Source organism: Seriola aureovittata, chromosome 24 (genome assembly GCF_021018895.1).
Source record: "Seriola aureovittata isolate HTS-2021-v1 ecotype China chromosome 24, ASM2101889v1, whole genome shotgun sequence".
Taxonomy (NCBI): domain Eukaryota; kingdom Metazoa; phylum Chordata; class Actinopteri; order Carangiformes; family Carangidae; genus Seriola; species Seriola aureovittata.
Window position 1 is genome coordinate 1,357,347 of NC_079387.1, and position 15,607 is coordinate 1,372,953.

Consider the following 15,607-nt stretch of genomic DNA (forward strand, 5'->3'; position numbering starts at 1 on the left):
GGTTCGTGAATTAACAATGAAAACTGTAAGGTGCACATGTGGAAATATTATGCAGAAAATTTTGTGCAGACGTTCATGGTCTCCAGGGAATGAATCCCTCTGACTGAAGAGTTACTGACTCGTCTTCTAGCGCCATCATCAGGTCAAAGGTTAAATGTATGTAACTTTATTCATGAATCTTTCAGGAATATAATTTTTATAAGGATTGGATTTTCACTTTTAATTGCAGCTGTTTTTTGTTTTTTTTAATTACAGGTCAGAAGGAGCCCTTCACATGTCAGAGGTGGTAGGTGTCGTTGCAGCAGAGGCACCAGACTTGAGTGAAGGTGAGAATTAACCAACAAACACAAACGTGGTGTTCAAGGTCTTAAGCCTTTGCTGTCAAGTGCAGAGGGATAATTTCAGTGTTTTGGGTACAATGTGGCATCTCAGGACTTTGTTTTCAGATGGAGGGAGGGCAGATTTTGTTGAATTTCCTCAGGAATTAGATTACTGATGAGGGGATTATTCCCATTCCTGACAGACTTTTGGGCCTGAGTAAGACGACTAGAAGATTGCCTGTCTGAGCATCATGTCCACTCTTAACTCCAGCTGTTGTGGCAGATTAGCAGATCTTTTAATTACTCACTAAAGGCCTTTTCAACCTGAGCAAACCCCTGCTGTCTTTTTCCCTCTCCCTGAGAAGTGAAGTCTTGACCGTGAAGACCAAATATCTGAATGATCTTTAAGCCTTTCTCACTTACATTTTCTCCCTTTTTCTCTCAGTCCGTGGCCTCCTCTCCCCACAGCTCCTCCTGCGTGCCGCTAAAAGCTGAAAGAGTTAAGAAGATTTGGCAGCTCCACTGCAACCAGCCAGCCGGTGAGAGAGGAACTGGCTTCCGGTGGCCAGAGGCAGGCGGCTCACTTGCCCGGGATTAAGTGGGATCGGGGGAGATTACAGCCCTCTCTCTCTCTTTCTCTCTCTCTCTATGTCTCTCTGTCTCTCGTTTCCCCGTAGCTTGATGAACGCATAGTGCTCCGTCCAGTCTCCTGGGAATATATTTCCGATCATATATACATTATCCTGCACCTGTAGCGGTGCTGAAACCTGCAGGAGCTGGAGGAGAAAGGCTTGAGGCATCCCTGAGGACTTGGACGCAGAGGTAAGGTGCATCAGACTGCTTTTTTTGTTTTTAAAAAAAAGAGAAGGGCTTGGAGGAAGGCCAAAGGGATCATCCTCTTCCTCTTCTTTAACTACAGAAATTTGCCAGATGGGTGTTTACCTCATGAGTAGCTTGATCTGTTTTATTTCTTACAATCACTTTTTGTCTGTCATCCTGCACAACTGGCACCTTCATGATAGTTTTTACAATAATGATCAGGATAAAAAATGTATTTATTAACCTGTTTATTCCTTTTCTTTGGTCGATCACGTTGATGTCAAATTGACCAGATGTTGGTTTAAAAAAAAAAAAAAAAAAGAAAAACCATCACAGCTGAATTATATCCTGAAAATATAACAGGTGTTTTTCTGTCCTGTGATGGTTCACCAGACAGAGATTATGCCGTCTGTATTTCCATCAGCGCTGCTCTTACACGCTGATGGAAATTGTGCCGTTAACCCCTTACACCATTCACGCTAACGACTGCTGGAGCTGTGGCTGCGCCTCCCCACCTGATCCTACTGCACGCTCACGGCTGCATGGATTACCAAGCAGGCAAAGTGGGTGGGTGGGTGATGCCACAGACTCTGGTTTCCTGCGTGTTGGTGATTTGATGATTCTTAAATGGGACATACAAATAAGCCGTGTATATTATATTATAAACTTTATTAATCTTGTTATAAATGCAATATTTGTATGGAATTAGCTGAACATTTTGCTGTGTGTCCTTCATGTTTCCAGGTCGTTGCCAGTCCTGGTCAGCGGTGGTCAGGGTCAGAGGTCGGGAGTCCGGTGACCATGAGGCAGGCGGTGGAGGCTCAGGTGTTGAACCCCCACTGCGAACTGGGAGAGCATGGTTAGTGGGGCACATGTAGTTATGATGTTGTAGCTTTGTTTTTACACTCTCTTACACTGTGTGTGTTTGTGTGTCGCAGGCCTGCGTCAGATCCTGACAGATGTGATCGAGGAGGTGAGGCAGTCGGTGAATCAGGACATCGACGGAGCGGAGATTCTCCACAGTCTGTTGAACGCATCGTGGCTGCAGTCACTGCTCAAGGTCTGAAAACACTCTCCTCTACTATGAAATAACATCAAAAATGTATAACATAGAACACAGGTACAACAGCCTCAGAGTGTGTGAGGGTGCATTTCTCCTTTAAGGTACTGAACTACTTACTTTAAACTGTGTGACGTCCCTGTTTTCAGGTGTACGAGTGTCTCCAGAGGTTCCTGAGAGACTCCCCAGCTCCAGCTCTGGACTACGCTTCAGGACTCTCACTTCAGGTTGCACTCAGATTTGTTTTATAATATTAACTTGTTGCTCACAGTCGTTCTGTAGGAGTCTTTGTTTAAATGGAGGATATGTGTTTTCCTGTCTGTGCAGCTGCTGATTGACATCAGGGCGTTATCAGGCTGCTCTGAAGAGGCCAAAGAGCTCTACCGCCTCCTGCGGCAGCCGCACCTGCAGGTAAGAAGCCACATCTACAAGACTTCTGTAACTGACCTGATTTCCCTCATTTTAATATTCATTTGTATTCGGACAATGCAGTGCGGCACCATGCAATGAACAATCCGTCTGATCTGCATGTTTTGTAGGCTCTGCTCTCTGCTCATGATACGGTGGCCCAGAGGGACTATGAGCCGGTGCTGCCACCAATGCCTGAAGACCTGCCGGACGATGAGGAGGCCACCAGGATAGTCTGCCTGGTCAAAAACAAACAGCCTCTGGTGAGCTACATAGCTAACACCCCCCTCATTACTCATTATGAAAGCTGCTAATGAAGTTTGGTTTGTACTATGTTTTTTGCCAAGCCCTTCCAAACTCTTTTTAGGCACTACGTGACCTTAAATGAGGCCACATTGTGATGGGATCGCCCACCTTTCTATGTATGAATTTTATTTTTTTAATCCCTCTTCACAAAAACAGGTTGGTTGGGATTAGGGAAACCCATCAGACAAACCTCACAGAGGATAAAAATGGCTTCAGGACATGAAGTCATACTACAAAACAACTGAACGGTTACATTTTGATAAAGCCACAGTCGAGAAAGTTCTTGCTCGAGGTCATTATGATCAGTACTGCGACTAAATCTTACAAATCTCAATTTTGTATTTTTAAAAAAAATCATTGTATTTGTGTGGATGCAGAAGTCTCACATATATTTGCACATTAAACCAAACTGACCACGTGGCTTGATAACACTAGGGAAATATAGAAAATGTGGTTTGTGATTTGGATGAACTGATCCTTTAAGATTCCTGTAATCTGACTGTAAGAAATACACCACATACATCTATGTGTATAAATTAGACCACAATGGGGCTATTTCCAGTCCTGTGCAAGCAGATGCTGTTTTATTTTGCCAAATATAAATCAAACAGCTGCATCCAGCTGTAGACCAGATGTTTGAATTTTATAATCTCTCATTTGTGAAATTGTCTGTGGGTGCTTGATGGATGATTTCCAAACAGCAGAAAGAGAAGGATTTTAAAGAAAAACACTCATTTATTATCAGTCTCTGCTAAACTCTTAATACGCATGTCGCTGTTTTGTATGTTGTTTTCTAGGTCTTTTATTACACAGTTATTTTAACAGGGAGTGCTGATGACTCATTTTTTATAGCAGATATTCCATCTTCAAACCTTGCAGTTTTCCAGTGGAAGTTGTCAGTCTCCAGTTCCTGTGTTGAACGTTTCCTCTACCTTTGAGTGACTCTCTTGTCTCACAGCTTTGCACCCACCAGAGAGTCAGGCTGCGGCTTCCCAGTGCCTCCCCTCCCTCTGCAAAAAGCTCCAGAGGGGGGATCCACAGTCACTGGGACACCTTGAGGGGCCTGACCCGGCAGAGGCTTCACCGAGGTCGTGCATTTGGCGCCCAGAGCACAGCTGCTGCTGAGAGCCACAGCCTGGATGTCAAGGATTCACCGTGGCGTAGCGTTCGCAGAGGCAGCTACCCTCCAACTGAAGCGCTGTGTCACCCAGCGGGGGCTCGGCCGTACCCTCCATCTCAGTATAAGCCGATGAGTAACTGTCAGGTGTGCTGTGGCAAACAGATGAGCCAGTGTAGAGTTTGTTACACCAACCTGCTGTGGGAGCAAGGTCTGAACCACTCCGCGCCTTCGGTCTACAGCTCTGTTCTGATCGGTAAGAAAAGACCTGGGCCTCATCTCCTGGGGAGCGATCTCATTATAGAGAAAATAAATGTAAGAAATAATTCAAAACTTGGATAAAACCTGCAGTTTGAGGTTCGTCTTGTTAATCTACGATCTACTGTAAGATGCTTTCAGGAAACAAGGCCCTGTGGGGTTTTCATCATTCGTCATTTCGCCCTCTTCATCCATCTTTCATCACATCTCCTTGTGGTTTTTCATGGATTAATGATGTCTGTTTTCTCATTGGAGACAACGTCATAGAAGAGATGGACAGTGGGAATGAGGATGAAACAGGAGAGTCTGCCGACGCCCCCTCCCCGCTTCCCACATCCCGCCGTTGGACCATGTCTCCCCCATGCCTCACTGTACCCTACTACTCCAACATAGACGACTACCTCCAGCCAGGCCTGACTCCGCGGCTCCGAAGCCAAAGCCCCCGCATCCGCACGGCTCCCCCGAGTCCCATGCACCCTCGCCGTGTGGTAGAGATGCCCTCGGTGGCGCCCGTGGAGCTCGCCAAGCAGGAGAGTCTGGACGAGCTGAGGAGCACTGTGCAGCTTGCCGCCAGCTCCATGGAGACCAGCACCAGGGACATGAAGCTCCTGGGGGAGAAGATGGCAGCTGCCACCGAGCGTATGTCGGAGACTGTGCAGGACAACTCGCACGCCTTAGTCCTCCTCACTCAGGTGGTGGACCGGCTGCAGGTCCTCCTCGCCGCCACCAGGATTGACACCAACTCCACAAAACCTGCAGCTGCTGAGCAAGACGACACACCCAAGAAAAGCCCGACTACGAAGACTCGAGGGCAGCGTCCATCTTTGACACACCAATCCAGATGTCCCTTCCCCTCACTTCCTTCCTCCACCTCCTCCAGCTCCCTCAGCAGCTCCCAGGACGCTCCCTCCACCTCCCAGGGCACCAGCTGTCTGTCTGTGTCTTGCCGCGGATCACCCCGAACAACCCTAAAAAACAAAAATACCCCCTCCCCAAAGAAGAAGCACATACATCACCCTGATCTCCCAGCATCCAAACATCCTCTGACTAACGGCCTGTTAGATGAGACCAACGAGACGTCCAAGGCCGTGAGAGGAGGTCGCTCGAATCAGAGGAAGAAGAAGAGAAAGAAGGCGACATGAGAGACGCAGAGAAGTGTCCAAAAAGTGGAGTTCTTGCGTCCTTTCAAAGCCGTCTCTGACCTGGCTGACCTGCAGACATGTACAGCGGTAGTTGGCATTTCTTCTGGTTTTCCCTCCATCATGTTGTGTTTCTGTAGAGGGGCCATTTCATTCTTTCATTTTCCTCTCCGGCTCCCTCATCACCAGCGATGTCTGGATTCTTCATGTCAAGAACTTCACCAGTCAACTTTCACTTGTGTCGCTGTTTCTTTGCGCCTGAATCGTCCCTTTTTTCCATTTCACCGCCACGTGTGTCCATCGTGTTGTTGCTTCCCATTCACATTACAAATCACATTACAGTTGGTTTATTTATTCAGTGTTTTTGTCCTTTTTTTGTTCCAGGGAGCGACTATAAAGAGAAACGACATCACGGGGGAGATCTTTGTTGCTCGGGTGATTCATGGAGGGCTGGCTGATCGAAGTGGTGAGTCTTGCCTACCAAGGATAGTGTTGAATGTTGTCAGTTTACTGTATACTGTTCAATAATAACTGATGCTACAAGACAACACCTGAGAGAGGACTGGCCCTTTAAGAACTTGAGGAAATGTGAAGGCCTTGTTTTTATTTTCACCTGTATTTGTGTGTGTGTGTGTGTGTGTGTGTGTGTGTGTGTGTGTGTGTGTGTGTGTGTGTGTGTGTGTGTGTGTGTGTGTGTGTGTAGGTCTGCTGCATGCAGGGGACAGGATCATAGAGGTGAATGGTTTTCCTGTGGACGGGATGGAGCCTGAGCAAGTTATCCAAGTTGTGGTGGGTCACTGCTCTCTGAATCCCTGTGTCTTGTCTTCCTCAGTGATTTTCCTAAAAGCAAAAGGCCTCACAGTTTCTCAGTCCGCTAATGAATCCGTTTTGTTTTCTTTACAAACAATCAGCAAGCGAGGTCACAGGGCACCATCATGTTTAAGGTTGTTCCCATCACAGAGAGGCCGGTCCACAACCAGACGATGGTAAATCATCATCTGTACCTCCCTCATTCTTTCACTTCTTTTATTTATTTTTTTAAACCCTTGCATATCATAACTCTAAATTAATTGTCTGGGGTTAGCTGTACGTGCGGGCCATGGCCGACTACAGCCCTCAGCAGGACCCGGCCATCCCCTGCGCCGACGCCGGCATGAGCTTCAGAAAAGGTGACGTCCTGGAGATCGTGGACCAGACAGACGCCCTCTGGTGGCAGGCCAAGAAATTGCCCAGCAACACGGCCTGTGCTGGGCTCATCCCCTCCACTAACCTGCTCAAACGGTGCTGTTAAGGAAACATTTGGAGTAAAATCAGCAGATATCAGATCAAAGAATGAATTAGAGATTACAAACGTGACCAGAGATTTGGTGCTTGGTGGAGTTGGAGTTTGTGATGTTGGCCTAATTTAAACCTGAATCTGTTGTAACAGGAAGCAGAGGGATTTCTGGTGGTCTCAGCCTTATCAGCCTCACGCCTGCATTCAGACCTGTAAGTTCACCCACGTTTGTCTTTGAATAACAGTCCAAAACAGTTTCAGAAGTGACCGGCTGTTTTCACAGTGGAGTTTTCATTGTGTTTTACTCCACGCTTACTGAAGTGAGCACAGTAGAAGAAGGTAAGGAGAGATTCCACTAAAACCTGCACATGTAGATTTATATGTTTTATTGCAGATATGACTGTTAGTTTTTCTCCCACAGAGGAAGACATGATGGCCATTGATGAGAAATGTGTTGAAGCAGGTAAATCCTCACTTACTGCTTTACATATATGTCCGTGTGCTCTTTTAATCTTTCAAACACAAACTTATTGAATGACTGTGCTTTGCGATTAATCTCCCCTGTGTGTTTTTCTGTCTGGCAGACGAGGAGGCATTTGAATCTGGTAGGTAAGTCTTTGTTGATTTAATCTGTTTTGATTCTGGATTTGGTGTCATAAAAGCAAAGCGTCACTCTGTCCTGTCCTTTGTCTGAAGCTTTTGTTATTGTTTCTTTCCCAAACCTTTCTGCTGTCTGACGGCGAAATGTCAGAGGAGCTCAGAGAAGGTGAGAAAACCATGGCCATTTGTCTTTAAGTGCTTTGAAAGTACAGAGGACAAAACACCACCAATCATACAGCTGTCATTTCCTCAGTATCTGTATTTCTTTCTCTTTTTTATTTTTACTCATAATTTCCTCCATTTTCATCTCATCCTTCTCTTCATATCAAACCAGAGGAGGATGACTTCAGCAGCAACATTGAAGGGATTTATTTAGGTAAGTCTTCAAACATAAATATGATCATTTATATCATACATCATATCCTCTGTGTTTCTGTAATTAATTAATTAACGAGTTGATTTTTTACTTCTTCTTTTTTTTTTTATGTTTTCCCTCAGCGGGCTTCAGGCGCAGCATGCGTCTGTGCAGGCGGCGGTTTCACAGCACCGTCCAGCCGTCCTGTCACACCCGCTGTCCCAGCAGCTGCTACAGCACCCTCAACAGCCCGTATGAGGAGGTGGTGCGCTACCAGCGCCACCCACAGGACACGCAACGCCTCATCGCTCTCTTAGGTACACTAAACATCTTATTAGAAAAACAGGGAAAATAAAACATTACAGATGATTAAAAACAAGCTTCAGGGAAACATTTAAATAGTATATACATTAGAAATGACTCATTTAATTCATCAAACAGCAAATTACAGATGAAATGTGGTTGGATTGATTAATGTTTGATCATGTGAGAGAGATCTTTAGCTGTGTTCTGTTTTTCTCAGGTCCGACTGGTGTGGGTGTGAATGAACTTCGGAGGCGCCTGATTGAAATGAACCCCAACGTCTTCCAGGGAGCTGTACCTCGTATGTGTCAGCTATGATCATCCAACAAATTTACAATGAACCTAAGTCACAGCTCACAGCACATGAAAAATCCTGAAAGACGCACAAAGTACTGTTTTTTCCTTTTCCTGAGGCTGTGTTTTTATCCTTTTTGTGTGATTATCTTTTGTAAGTTATTAATTGACTGTCTGTCTGGAAGAAAAATTATTAAATGTGAGTTTCTTTTTTCCTCCTCCAGACACCACAAGAGCACCGAGAGGATACGAGGAGTCTGGAAGAGAATATTTCTACACCAGCCGAGAAATCTTTGACAACATGGTTTATAACAACAGGTACATCTGTCTCTGCTCGAAAGCCATTAATTATTCATGAATGTTGTGGAGACACGGTGTCATTTTTACAAAGTCTAAACACAATTTATTGACCTTTTTATTATTTTCAATTTGTAAAATGCTCAAGAGCATCTATATGAGCATTTTTTTAATTGAATGTGAGAGGAAACGGTTCATGCTGCCTTTTGAAATGATAAAAAGCTGTGCCTGCACCATATAACAACTCACATTACAGTCGCAGTATTCACAAAATGAGTTCAGAAATGAATGTTTAAGCATCAAGTACTTCTGGTTCCTGTGTTTTTAATATAAAGTGATGGTGTTCAACAGGTTTCTTGAGTACGGGGAGTATAAAGGGAATCTTTACGGCACCAGCATTGAGTCTGTGAAGGAGGTTTTAAACAGCGGGAAGATCTGCGTCATCGACATCGAGCCAAATGTAAATATAACATGGAGACTGACTGTGCTCACTAGTGGCTGAAATTCTGGCTGAAAAGTTTTTAAAGCCACTATTCCAAACTTATATTTATTCATTTAAAAAGTAATTACGTTATCATTATCTGTTATGTCTGAATTAATGTCATTGTGTTAACAAATGGTTTAAATTAGAACCTAACCATTTCACAATACCACTAACAGAAGAAGTTTTGTGTTTCATATGTTTTTTTTTTTTAAATGGTACAAAAAATAGATTTAAACTGAATGTTCTTTATCTTCTCTATTTAGGCCATCCAGGCAGTGAGGACCCACGAGCTGAGGGCCTACATCATCTATGTGAAGCCTCCGCCTCTGGAGCGCCTCAAGGAGACAAGACAGGAGTCATACATCACCACCAACTACTATGTCAACCGACCGTTCAAAGTAAGCTCTATGTATATGTGTAATAATGCATGACAATATGATAAAACACTGTTAATATCACTATATAATTTTGAACCAGATCAGATAAATAAAAAAAGAATGTCAGAAAGAACCACAGATAAAACCCATATACAAAAAGAGAGATTTGGTCACATAGTGAAATTGCAACTCTCCTCCATCAGAATGAAGACTTCCAGGAGATGGAGGAGGCGGCCCGGAAGATTGAGTCCCACTTCTGGCAGTTCTTCGACCACGTGATCGTCAACGATGAGCTGCAGGACTCCTGCGTCCAGCTGCTGACGGTGGTGAGGAAGGCGCAGGACGAGCCGCAGTGGGTCCCTGCCAGCTGGATACGACCCACCGCCGAGTCGTAAGTGAGGACGGAGGAGAAGACGAGGGGACAAGAGAGATGTGACCCCATTTTATTATGGCAGCAAATTTATTTTGGAGACTGAAAGTCTGGAATATCATCCCGAAAAGTTTTACATTGAAATCAATTTGTTGTATGTCTAATACTGCATGTTTTAGGGGAGTAGGGCATGAAAAAAAGGAAATATTTTGATCTTGGTGTTTGTGGCATGCTTGATCTGATTCTTAAGTCGGTTCAAATCCCTAAAGACAAGATGAAGCTGGGCTCACGCCCAAAGAAATCCCTGAAACTATGTCAGTTTGTCACAATTTTTTTTTCTTTTAACTAGTAGTTAGACTAATTGTTTTTTAGATAATTACAGTAACGCTACAAGCAGAGAGTGCTCATTCAAAAGGTAGCTTCCTGCTTTACATGCAGCTTTAATTTGAATAAAAAAGGTTTCTTGCCCTGCTCCCCGCTCAGAACCTGATATTTTTCCAATTGATGTTTACATACTAGAGAGCAAACTTGATGTTTTTCCAATTTGTTAAATGTTTTGTTTTTTTTGTCATTTTTATGATTTCTTTGTGTTTTGTTTGAGATTTACAAAAGATTAACTAAATGCTGTGTTTGGCAAGCTCTTGCAAAAAACCCCATAAAAAACCAAACACAAACACTGTGTCCTTATTTCATTCAAATAATGTAATGAAAACCATGTTTTTCAGGGTAAGATGCAGCAAAAGTGCAAGCAAAGCAATGACATTTTGATATTTGTACCTGTGTGTGACATTAATAAACCAATTATGATAGTAATTTATTTATTATTCATTTTTTTAGTCAGTCATTTATTCTCCTGTTTTGTTGCCTTGCCTGTCCTCGCTTTGTGTGTAAGCTTTTATTTTGAAAACACAGGAAGTGTTGTGTGTGTGTGCTACTCATAAATACATCCGGGTAGCACCTCTCCGTAGTCTAGATAAAGTCAATAACAATCAAAGTAGCAGTTTATTCGCTTTTAAGTGGTTTGAGCCGTTAACATATGCCTTTAAACTAAATATGCTTCAACTGGATGGACATATAAAGGCGTAGTTTTGAGTGAACTTCGCAGTATGGATACAGGAGGCTCAAAGGTAGCTAACACGTTTATTCTCATCAATAACGGAACGTTGAAGTGGCTACCGGGCTATTGTTAAATGTTATTTCGACGAAAATACGACGAATAAAATATTTTAAATTTGTCGAATTTAAACTTTTTATATTTTACTGTAGGCTACTGTTGGTGTAAACAATATTTTTTAAATTAACAGTAGCGAACGGTTACCTAAGGTTTTCAATTCTGTTACGTTATTCTGTTCTGTTATCTGTTGTAACGTTACCTATTACTACATTTAATAATAGAAATACGTATTATAACATTTTAAATATCGCTAATAATCTGTTTTTTTTTTTTTAATTATAGAAAATGCGACCCAGGGAGCTCCCGCCTCTTCCACAGGTTAGTCAGTCAAATCCAGCTGTTACTGCTCTAAACTTATCTATGAGACCACTGTAGTTACTGTTTCCTATTATACTCATTTAAAACTGCACTGTCCTTAGAAGGGTTTCATTTTAAGCGAAATACTAAGCGGCAAAATAATGGCCCCAAAATAAAATCTAATCAATTTATAGTTATATGAAACAAATAAAAGCATTTGTGAAACTGTAAGCAGCAAATATTTGGTAGTTTTACTGAATATAAAAGAAAAAATAACTGATTCTCTGAATAAGAAAATGTTTTGATTGAGTAAACTAATTATCTCAGTACAATTTGGATTTCAGACAAATTTCATAGTAAAAACAACAAACTACACCAGTGCAGTAACACATACTCAATTAATCATCAACAATAAAGATAATAAAAGATTAATTGTTTAAGACATATGTGAGGATTCACTGCTTCTTCTTGTTTTATATTTGTGTAAATTGAATATTTAAAGGCGTCATCTTGAGCTCAGGGACATTTTCTGATATTTCATACAGTAAAACAACTAGTCATTTAGTTGAAAAAAAGAGTCAGTGAAGAAAAACACAGTAACTTACATATATAACAGAAAATAATGAAGCCAGGCAGGCATGTGGTCAGTCGCAGATTACTAAGGTAATTAAAAGTCTAATTGATGAAAATATCTGAAGTAAAACCATTTTTCAGCCCAAAAATGAAACTTCTTCTCCTTGATTGTCACCAAACAAACCTGAAAAGCAGTGGAATAAGCTTGAAAAGTTGTCTAAGTGTGTTTAGGGACAACATGTAAAGCACCATACAGAGTATTGGTGTTTACACACCGCCTCAACAAGCATCGTCAGGGAGATTAGACCGGATTCCAAAGACGCACTTCCTTGATGTTTCACACAAAGAGACATACAAATAAACACACTGCCGCAGCTTCAAGAGTTTGAAAAAAGGTTTGACCTCTGCCCTGAATAATCCTTGGTCCTGGCAGATGCATGACCACAGATTTAGCCAAGGATTTAACAGCCAGGATGTTACACGAGGCTTCACTCCACTCTTACTTGATTCTTAGGTGAAATGGCCAGAAAGGCAATGGTAAGGATTTAACTTTGATGTCTCATCTGACTTAAAGCTAGAGCTGAAAATTTAGGGGAAAAAAAGAAAAAGCTCTGTTAAAATCCGAGGCAGCTCAGCTGTTATGTAAGTGTCTGTAACTTAAATAGCCTCTTGTGACGTGCTTGACTTTCAGCGACAGGTTTTGTCAGAGCATGTGTATCATTCTCATCCATTTGTCTGCGGTTGATAGGAACGAATGAGTCATGGATGCGAAAAGTTCAGCTGTGGAAAATTAGACTAGTTTTTAATTCAGGTTATTTAAAGCTGAACTTAAACACACAAAGAAGAAAACTAACTTGTGCTTCTTCTTCTTAAGCGCGGGCAGCGAACACTTCCTACAATGCTGAGGTAAGTAAATGTGTTTATTATTATAACAGTGACTGTGATTTCATTTTTGTCTTTATACCAATTTCTTTCTTCTGTTTTTTATATGCACTGACACATGAAGTCAGGACGCAGTTGGTGAGTCAGGATTTGTACTAAATAGTTCTTTATAATGTTTATAATTGATTTTTTCATTGAATTTTTCATTGAACTTTCCTTGTGTTTATTTTTCTTGTATAGCACCAAAACAGAAGAAGAAGAGGGTGAGAAAGGAGGCAAATGGAGTTGATGATATGGATGGTACGAAACACAAATGTCTGTGCAGCTAATTCAGTACTCATAGCCAAATGTTAATTAACTCAACTTATTGGTTTAAATGTCAAGGTCACGCCAACACAAAGACTTAACAGCTAAACCTTTAATTTTGCTGAACTTGACATTTTGTTTTTCTGCCATTTATCACTCTTCATTTATTCTTATTTCCATCTTTCCTTTTTAGATCAGGGGGTGGAGATGGGAGGCCTGGGCAGCAGGAGGACGTCTGAGGTCGGAGAGCAACTTTCTCTTGAACCCGCAACTGAAGCACCCCCCCAGAGGAGGAGGAAGAAAAAGAAAGCTGCCACTATAGGTAAAATCTATGTGTGTTGCTTTTCTGTATGGGAGCTATACTAACCCTATGATGCTGTAGTTTCATCGGGATAAAAAAAATAAAAAATTCATGGTTTCAGATCTTGAAGATGACCAGGCTGATCTGGTGAATGGAGATGCAGTGGATCAGACCACCGATGGAGAAGAAGTGGTACGAAAACCCAAAAAGAAAAAGTAAGAAGCCCTGAAAACCAGAGTTAACATGCTGCTGCATAATATTATATCTGCAGTTATTTTCATTATCGATTTATCTGCAGGCTGATTGAAAATTCTCCCACATCAGTGTCATATGTTGGGTTGAATTTGTCATTTTTCTTTGGTCTTCTTTTCTTTTAATTAAGTAAAACTAAACCAAACCAAAGCACACATGATAAAAAAAGCATCCAAGTTATTGTCACAGAATCAATAAAAGAAAGTCTTCATAAGAGACAAATGTGACAGCAATTACAGGATGATATATCGAATATGTTCCATTTTTCTCTAAAACTTTTATTCTTGAAATTTCAGGAAGTCAAGAGTCGTTGAATCACAGCTTCCCGATGAGTTGGACGTGGAGGAGGATGATATTATCACAGACACCCCTCCTGCCATCCCCCAGCATTCCCTGTTCTCGGCCCCGCAGGGTCAGAGCCAGCCGGTTGGGAAGGTCTTTGTGGAGAGGAACAGTGAGTAATGAGAGAAGATGATGGGGTCAAAGCTGTTAAATGGCTTGAGTGGAAATAGTAACTGAAGTGTGTGTGTGTGTGTGTGTGTGTGTGTGTGTGTGTGTGATGACGTGCAGAACGTTTCCAGGCAGCGGAGCGCTCAGACTGGAGGAAGACCAGTGACCAGATGGATAACATGACGGACCTCCAGCACATGCAGCCGCTCTGGACCACCAGAGACGTTTCTATCAGAGTGCACGAATGCTTCAGGTGAAGGAAAAATGTCTCTGCACAAAATAAAACATACACAGACACACACTCCCCTATTTTCTTTAACGTCTCTTCTCTCTTCTATCTGGTTCAGGGTGTTCGGTCTTTACTGTCACGGCTTCCTGGCGGGCTATGCTGTGTGGAACATCGTTGTGGTGTACATGTTGGCCGGGCAACACCTAACCGCTCTGTCCAACCTGCTGGAGCAGTACCACAGCCTGGCTTACCCCTCCCAGTCTCTGCTCTACATGCTGCTGGCCGTCAGCACCGTGGCCGCCTTCGACCGGTAAGACACCAGGGCTTGTTCTCATTCCTGCTCAATCAAGATGGCATCAAGAAAAAAAACCTTCCTGTTTGTCACCCAACATGAAATTGTTGTAGCTCTAAAAATGTGCAAGAGAAAGGTCATCTATGTGTAGTAAGCCTAGTCTTCTTCTCAGAGTGAATCTGGCCAAAGGCTCCATGGCTCTGCAGGAGTTCATCACACTGGACCCCGTCGCACTCGCCTCATTCTGTGAGTCCACGCTGTATTTATTCGTTTTAGATGAAGTACAAGTCCTTCCTTTAAACACACACTATACACTCTTTGTTTATTATCTCCAATCCGTAGTGTATTTCTCAGCGCTGGTCCTCTGTTTGAGCCAGCAGATGACCAGCGATCGAATCAACCTGTACCCGTCCTTCAACACCACGCTATGGTGAGCTCAGTTAATGTTATGGTTTCTATCTCATCATGAAGCCTGGATGTGAAACCTGAGGCCCTTCTGTTTTCTTCTCTAGGCCACCAGGGTCAGAGCACCAGATTCTCCACCCGTGGGTGACGGTCAACCTGGTGGTGGCGCTGCTTGTTGGCCTTGCCTGGATCTTCATCGCCACCAGACCTGAGACCGACTACACTGAAGGTGAGTGTGTTGAATGCTGCTTTAATCTCAACTAAATCCACCCTAACACACTTAAAGAAGAAAAAGTTCCTTTTATTTTCTTGTTCTTCTTCCTCAGGTTATCTGATGGCCATGGAGATTGAGCCGCCAAAACCAGAGGACAAATCAGAAATGACCGCCTGAGAAGAATGACAGTATATTTGATCTGAGACGACAGCTTTGATGTCACTTTGCACATATTTTGCACCATATTTTAGCAGTGAACACTGAATGTGTGATACTGTATATTATTTTTGTATTTTTGAAATGTGAATGTACTTGTTTCTTTCTAAATACAAGATTTTATCCAACAAACCCAGCAACATGTTTTTATTTCATATGAAGGGAATTCGATGGTATGCCCAGGTTTGCTAGGCTACCATTGATCTTTAATAGGTTCAATAATTATATGGAAT

At 42.5% G+C, this 15,607-nt stretch overlaps 2 protein-coding genes across 3 annotated transcripts; both read left to right on the plus strand.

Annotated features, from left to right (window-relative positions):
* The first annotated feature begins 682 nt into the window (after positions 1-682).
* mpp4b (MAGUK p55 scaffold protein 4b) lies at positions 683-10,590 on the plus strand. The gene is made up of 22 exons (XM_056370972.1): positions 683-1,142; positions 1,884-1,998; positions 2,078-2,199; positions 2,349-2,426; positions 2,527-2,610; positions 2,739-2,870; positions 5,812-5,893; positions 6,131-6,216; positions 6,339-6,413; positions 6,512-6,708; positions 6,857-6,915; positions 7,025-7,042; positions 7,125-7,166; positions 7,288-7,308; positions 7,455-7,469; positions 7,638-7,679; positions 7,802-7,975; positions 8,182-8,262; positions 8,480-8,573; positions 8,904-9,012; positions 9,300-9,434; positions 9,617-10,590. Exons 2-22 carry the CDS (start codon positions 1,941-1,943, stop codon positions 9,806-9,808), a joined length of 1,896 nt encoding a protein of 631 aa, XP_056226947.1. The 5' UTR covers positions 683-1,142; positions 1,884-1,940; the 3' UTR covers positions 9,809-10,590.
* Positions 10,591-10,717: 127 nt separating this feature from the next.
* On the plus strand, positions 10,718-15,506 carry LOC130165583 (transmembrane protein 237B-like). 2 transcript variants are annotated; one of them, XM_056370971.1, is made up of 14 exons: positions 10,718-10,910; positions 11,240-11,275; positions 12,702-12,733; positions 12,834-12,847; positions 12,950-13,009; positions 13,209-13,337; positions 13,438-13,531; positions 13,865-14,022; positions 14,139-14,271; positions 14,366-14,557; positions 14,712-14,785; positions 14,882-14,969; positions 15,052-15,173; positions 15,271-15,506. In XM_056370971.1, the coding sequence occupies exons 1-14, from the start codon at positions 10,890-10,892 to the stop codon at positions 15,333-15,335; spliced, it is 1,218 nt and encodes a 405-aa protein (XP_056226946.1). In that variant the 5' UTR covers positions 10,718-10,889; the 3' UTR covers positions 15,336-15,506. The 2 variants fall into 2 exon arrangements, with proteins under 2 accessions (XP_056226946.1, XP_056226945.1); XM_056370970.1 differs by having other exon boundaries at positions 14,712-14,969.
* The last annotated feature ends 101 nt before the right edge of the window (positions 15,507-15,607 follow it).

Bases quoted from the DNA above. Each gene is read 5' to 3' on its own strand.
- LOC130165583 (XM_056370970.1), top strand. From the start codon at position 10,890: ATGGATACAGGAGGCTCAAAG. The intron at 11,276-12,701 runs GTTAGTCAGTCA...CTTCTTCTTAAG, and splicing joins AGCTCCCGCCTCTTCCACAG to CGCGGGCAGCGAACACTTCC. The intron at 14,023-14,138 runs GTGAGTAATGAG...GATGACGTGCAG, and splicing joins GGTCTTTGTGGAGAGGAACA to AACGTTTCCAGGCAGCGGAG.
- mpp4b (XM_056370972.1), top strand. From the start codon at position 1,941: ATGAGGCAGGCGGTGGAGGCTCAGGTGTTGAACCCCCACTGCGAACTG. The intron at 6,217-6,338 runs GTGGGTCACTGC...ACAAACAATCAG, and splicing joins AGCAAGTTATCCAAGTTGTG to CAAGCGAGGTCACAGGGCAC. The intron at 6,709-6,856 runs GTGCTGTTAAGG...CTGTTGTAACAG, and splicing joins TCCACTAACCTGCTCAAACG to GAAGCAGAGGGATTTCTGGT.